Source organism: Calliphora vicina, chromosome 4 (genome assembly GCF_958450345.1).
Source record: "Calliphora vicina chromosome 4, idCalVici1.1, whole genome shotgun sequence".
Classification (NCBI taxonomy): Eukaryota; Metazoa; Arthropoda; class Insecta; order Diptera; family Calliphoridae; genus Calliphora; species Calliphora vicina.
The window spans coordinates 42,542,723-42,547,370 of NC_088783.1; the positions used below are offsets into that span (position 1 = coordinate 42,542,723).

Genomic DNA, 4,648 nt, shown 5'->3' on the forward strand with positions numbered 1-4,648 from the left:
TTACTACTGCTGCTGCTGCTACTGCTACTGCTGTAGGCTATAAGCATGAGAAATATTATTTATTTGTCGATGTACTAGCACGAGAGCTGTATGCACAATTAGCTGACCTTGACTACAGATAAAATCATTATAAAATTTTAATATGTTAATAGAAATCGTGTTATATTTTAAATTAAAATAAGCTTATTTTTAAAGAGAAATGTAATTGAATTTAATTTAATTTAATTTAGAAAAATAAATCAATCAAATTTATGTATATCATTTTATTTATTATATATATGTACATTGCTATTCAGCAATCCGCTGAATAGAAGTCTCTCCTATTAATGATTTCTAGAAACTTTGAAAAAAAGTTTGATACCCTAAGCCACCACGCAATGTGGAACAGATTTTTACTGCAAAGGTGTGTCATTTTAAATCACTGTATGAAGATGTCGGATTCTAATGCTGTAATTTATAAGATATTGTATCTTGTTGTATTAGAAAGGCACTTAATAAATACAAATACAAATGTCGAGCAATTCACAACACAGACGAAGGTATATACAGACGACAATCCAGAATATTATTATTTATCAAAAACTCAAGTATCGTAATACAATTTCATCATTTCTAAAGCAATTATTGGGTATATAACTTAAAAATCCAGGATTTTTTTTTAATTTTAGCTTTTTTTTGTAACATTTGTACAATTTAAATTTATTCAAAGTACTGACCATTAATTTGCTATGACCTATTCTCATCATTCCGACAACATATGGATTCCGACTCAAAAAAACTGCTCATATTTTGAGGACAAAAACGAATCAAGCTAATTTCGGATACCCTGTTCTGAAGAGAAGCGTATCCCAGAGAGAGCGTTCTGCATCGATCAAAACAAATAGTAGTCGGACTATAAGGTCTGGACTATAAGGCAGGTGAGGCAAAACTTCTCAACCATTTCTTTATAAATAGTTTTTATCTGGTAACATGTAAAATGTAGCCAAACGTTGTCATGATGGAATATTACGGTTTCCTGTCTGGCCGCATATTCTGTAATCAGACGTTTGGTCTGATTACAGCAGCTCTTAATATATAGGACCCTTTTGCTCCCACCAAATACAAAGAATTACCTTAGAGCCATGGATATTTGGCTTTGGTATTGATTCGGCTGGTTGGCCGGGCTACACATACGATATTTTACGCTTCGGGTTATTATAATGGATCAATTTTTCATCACATGTAATGATTCGGTGCAAAAATGATTTTCTTTTATAGCGTTCAAGCATAATTTCGGACATGCAAAATCGTCTTTCAAGATCTGTCGGCTTCAATTCGTATGCTACCCAATTTCCCTGTTTGTGGATGAATCCAGAGCCACTACTTCTTGACTGCAAAGACCATAGTTCCTTTTGCAATACGGAATTATAGTACCAAACATACCAATGCCTAATCTACATCAAGATTCTTAATCATAAATGACGCTGAATTGACCATATTCTCCGCAGCCCACAATATGACTCAACAAATTGCCCATGAAAATTTTCGTAGCGTTGGAAACCTGAAGAGAAGTTAAATACATGGCATCAAAAAGGACCGAAAGGAGAGAACTAATGGACCATTTGTCGTGAAATTTCGACAATGTCTTTCTCTATACTCGAAAAGAACTTTTCATGGTAACTCCCATACAAAGTAAATAGTTATTTTCGAATATATTGCGAACAGTATTAAGTAGTGAAAGCCGCTAAACTTTGAAGGAGAACTAAAACTGCGAGATTCTTAAAATTTTATCCGAATAACTTTCATATCTTTGTAAGTAGTTTGAATGGAAATGGGTTATATTTATTATGCAACTTAAATACTTGGATGGATCTATGAAAAGAAGGTGTGATGTGAAATTCAAAAATAACATGATGGAACTATTAGATTTTAAATTATTTGTCCTTCAATATCTCGTGTACACATTAGGAAAAGACAACTATGCAATGTTCTAAGCAGTCATAAATGTTTGTCACAAATGAATTTATTATTAAATTTGAGTAATAAGTTTTTTTTTATCAATATTTTTGGTTTTATGCACAGATTACACAGATACGAAACAAATGACAGTTCTCAAAAAGTAATACCGAACCGTATGGTTATTTTGACGTTTTACAATCACTTTTCAATGGTTGTGGTTTGCAGAGCGAGAGAAAAAATAACATTTTCAATAGTCAACGAGTGAGATATAAATATATTTGACAGCGACCGTAAATAACGGTTATCCAGAAAATATGAAATCAAAAACTCTCTATGTTAGAGTCAACGGAGACCAAAAGATTCGTATTGATGTGCTCTTTCTGAATCTATGGTGATATTAAAAAAATTATATCAACTCCACAGTTAACGGTTATTTTTCAGCATAAAAAAGAGTTTTAAATAGCCGTCATAAAAAACTCATTTGAGGAGTTTTATTTTTCCAGTCAGAAAAAAAACTTAATTTAGGAGTTTTATTTTTTCCGTCATAAAATAAAATTCATTATTATCTAAGCTCCATAGTTAACAGTTATTTTTCAACGTAAAATTAAAAGTTCGCATGAAACTCTTAAAAAAAAGAGTTTTAAATATCCGTCATAAAAAAACTCATTTAAGGAGTTGTATTTTTCCCGTCAGAAAAAAATACTCATTAGAGGAGTTTTATTTTTTCTGTCATAAAAAAAACTCATTTGAGGAGTTTTATTTTTCCCGTCAGAAAATAAAACTCTTTTCGTTTATTTTCTACTTTTTTCAGTATCTTTCTTTAATGAGTCTATCTGATAAAATGTTTGTAGTAATTTATTTTTTTAAGAAAATAAAAACAAAAACTATTTGATAATAGGAATCAAACAATAACAAATTAAAATTCCACTTGATTTTATTTTAATGACAATTTATTCAATTGCAATCATAAATGGGGGTGGTGCACTAATTTTGCAGTTTGCAGAATCAAGTCCAGTAAATTTAAAAATGATCATATTATGATTGAGCTGGAATCATAATAATATTTGAGCTTAATCATAATATGATTGTGCACAACCATTATGTTTTTATACAACATTATTATGATCAAGATGGAACCAAAATATGTTTGGTCTCAATCATAATAAATTAATATTTTATAAAATATTTCTTGTTTTTGGTATTTTCTATTACATTTTCTTTAGTTGCAGAGCCATTTGGTTTTCAAAATTAGGGTGCATTTACAGGAGAGAGGAAACAGTTTAGTTTGGACCCTACAGCACTGATATAGTGAATTACTATATGGCTCCAAGTAGGACTCAACTCATAGTTCTAGTACATTAAATAGCGATTAAAGTAATTTTGGCTATTTTTGCTGCCATGACAACTGATTAAACTTTAGTATGAAATAAAACAAATTCACTTTTATTTTAAATTTATCTATTAAAATAACAAACAATCTTTATTAACTAAAACACTTGATTTTTCTTTAATTAAACTACTAACAAATAAATTGAAATTATAAAAGAAAAACAAAACAAAAATATTGCACAATTAATTGGATTTCTTTTTTGTTGTTTTAGTGTTGTAATCTTCCTTGAACGTGCCAGCAGCTTCCATCTGAAAATACATGCACGCACACTTTTTCTTCATAACACTTTCTTTGGTCTAATAATTATTTGTTTTTTCTTTGCTTTTTTGTTTTTTTTTTCAACTAATTTACTAAATATTATTTAACACCATCATTTATGAAGAACGCAATCACAGCTTAAACCAAGATTAAACGAGAAAAAAAACACACATTTTAAAGCAGCGTTTTAAATAGAGAAGAGGAAAACAAAATGAAAACATCACACTTTAAACTTGAACGCAAATGAACTTTCAAAACTATTAATTCGCCACTTATTACGACAATTCGTAGAGACATTTATGGTTTAGGATCTTTGAATTCATATGTGGTGCTGTAGCTCAAGGCGCCTTTGCCATGGTTAATGCCTGGAACTGGTTTAGTATCGAAGTCATGCAGATCACTGTGTATGTCATGCAATGATCCAATGGATTCATGTTCAAACTGAGGATAGTGTTCATGGCCACCATATTCAATGTGCTCACTGCCAGCAGCAGCAGACTCCTCATATTCACTTCCCTTGGTCTCATGTCCATAGTCGGAGGGAAAATGAGATTCTTGCAAATGATCGCCCAAAGAACCCAAAGACTCATAGTTAGAGGATTCACTCTTTTCTAAACCCTCACTAAAGTCATGTGATTCAGCATTCAAATGACCACCATAATGGCCGCCAATAACGCCAGCTTGTATGGAACCAGCCAGCAGTGTGATGCTTAAAACGATGGTAAAAGGAGACATATCTGTGGATCCTTTTGTTGGTGTGACAGCAGCTGTTTTAGTTTTCAATATCCTTTCTATGACTTGCCAAAGTAATGTGTTTAATCCGAAATTATTGGAGGCAAAAGAAAATACCGTTTTGTTATGAAGTTGTTAGTAGACTAATTTGTTGGTGGTAAGTTTCAGGCATTTTATATATAAATGTTGAAATCTATTTGAAAAGCATAAACGTAAAAATCATAACAAAACTCAACGCAACAATAATAACAAACAGAAAATCCAAAATGAAAGAAAAGAAGTTAATGATGATACTAAATGTATGTTTGTATGACTTAAGACTAGATAAGA

General features: G+C 31.1%; 1 protein-coding gene across 1 annotated transcript; it reads right to left on the reverse strand.

Annotated features, from left to right (window-relative positions):
* Window positions 1–3,883: 3,883 nt before the first annotated feature.
* Window positions 3,884–4,321, reverse strand: LOC135957565 (uncharacterized). Its single transcript, XM_065508341.1, has one exon. The coding sequence runs from the start codon at window positions 4,319–4,321 to the stop codon at window positions 3,884–3,886; it is 438 nt and encodes a 145-aa protein (XP_065364413.1).
* Window positions 4,322–4,648: the final 327 nt, after the last annotated feature.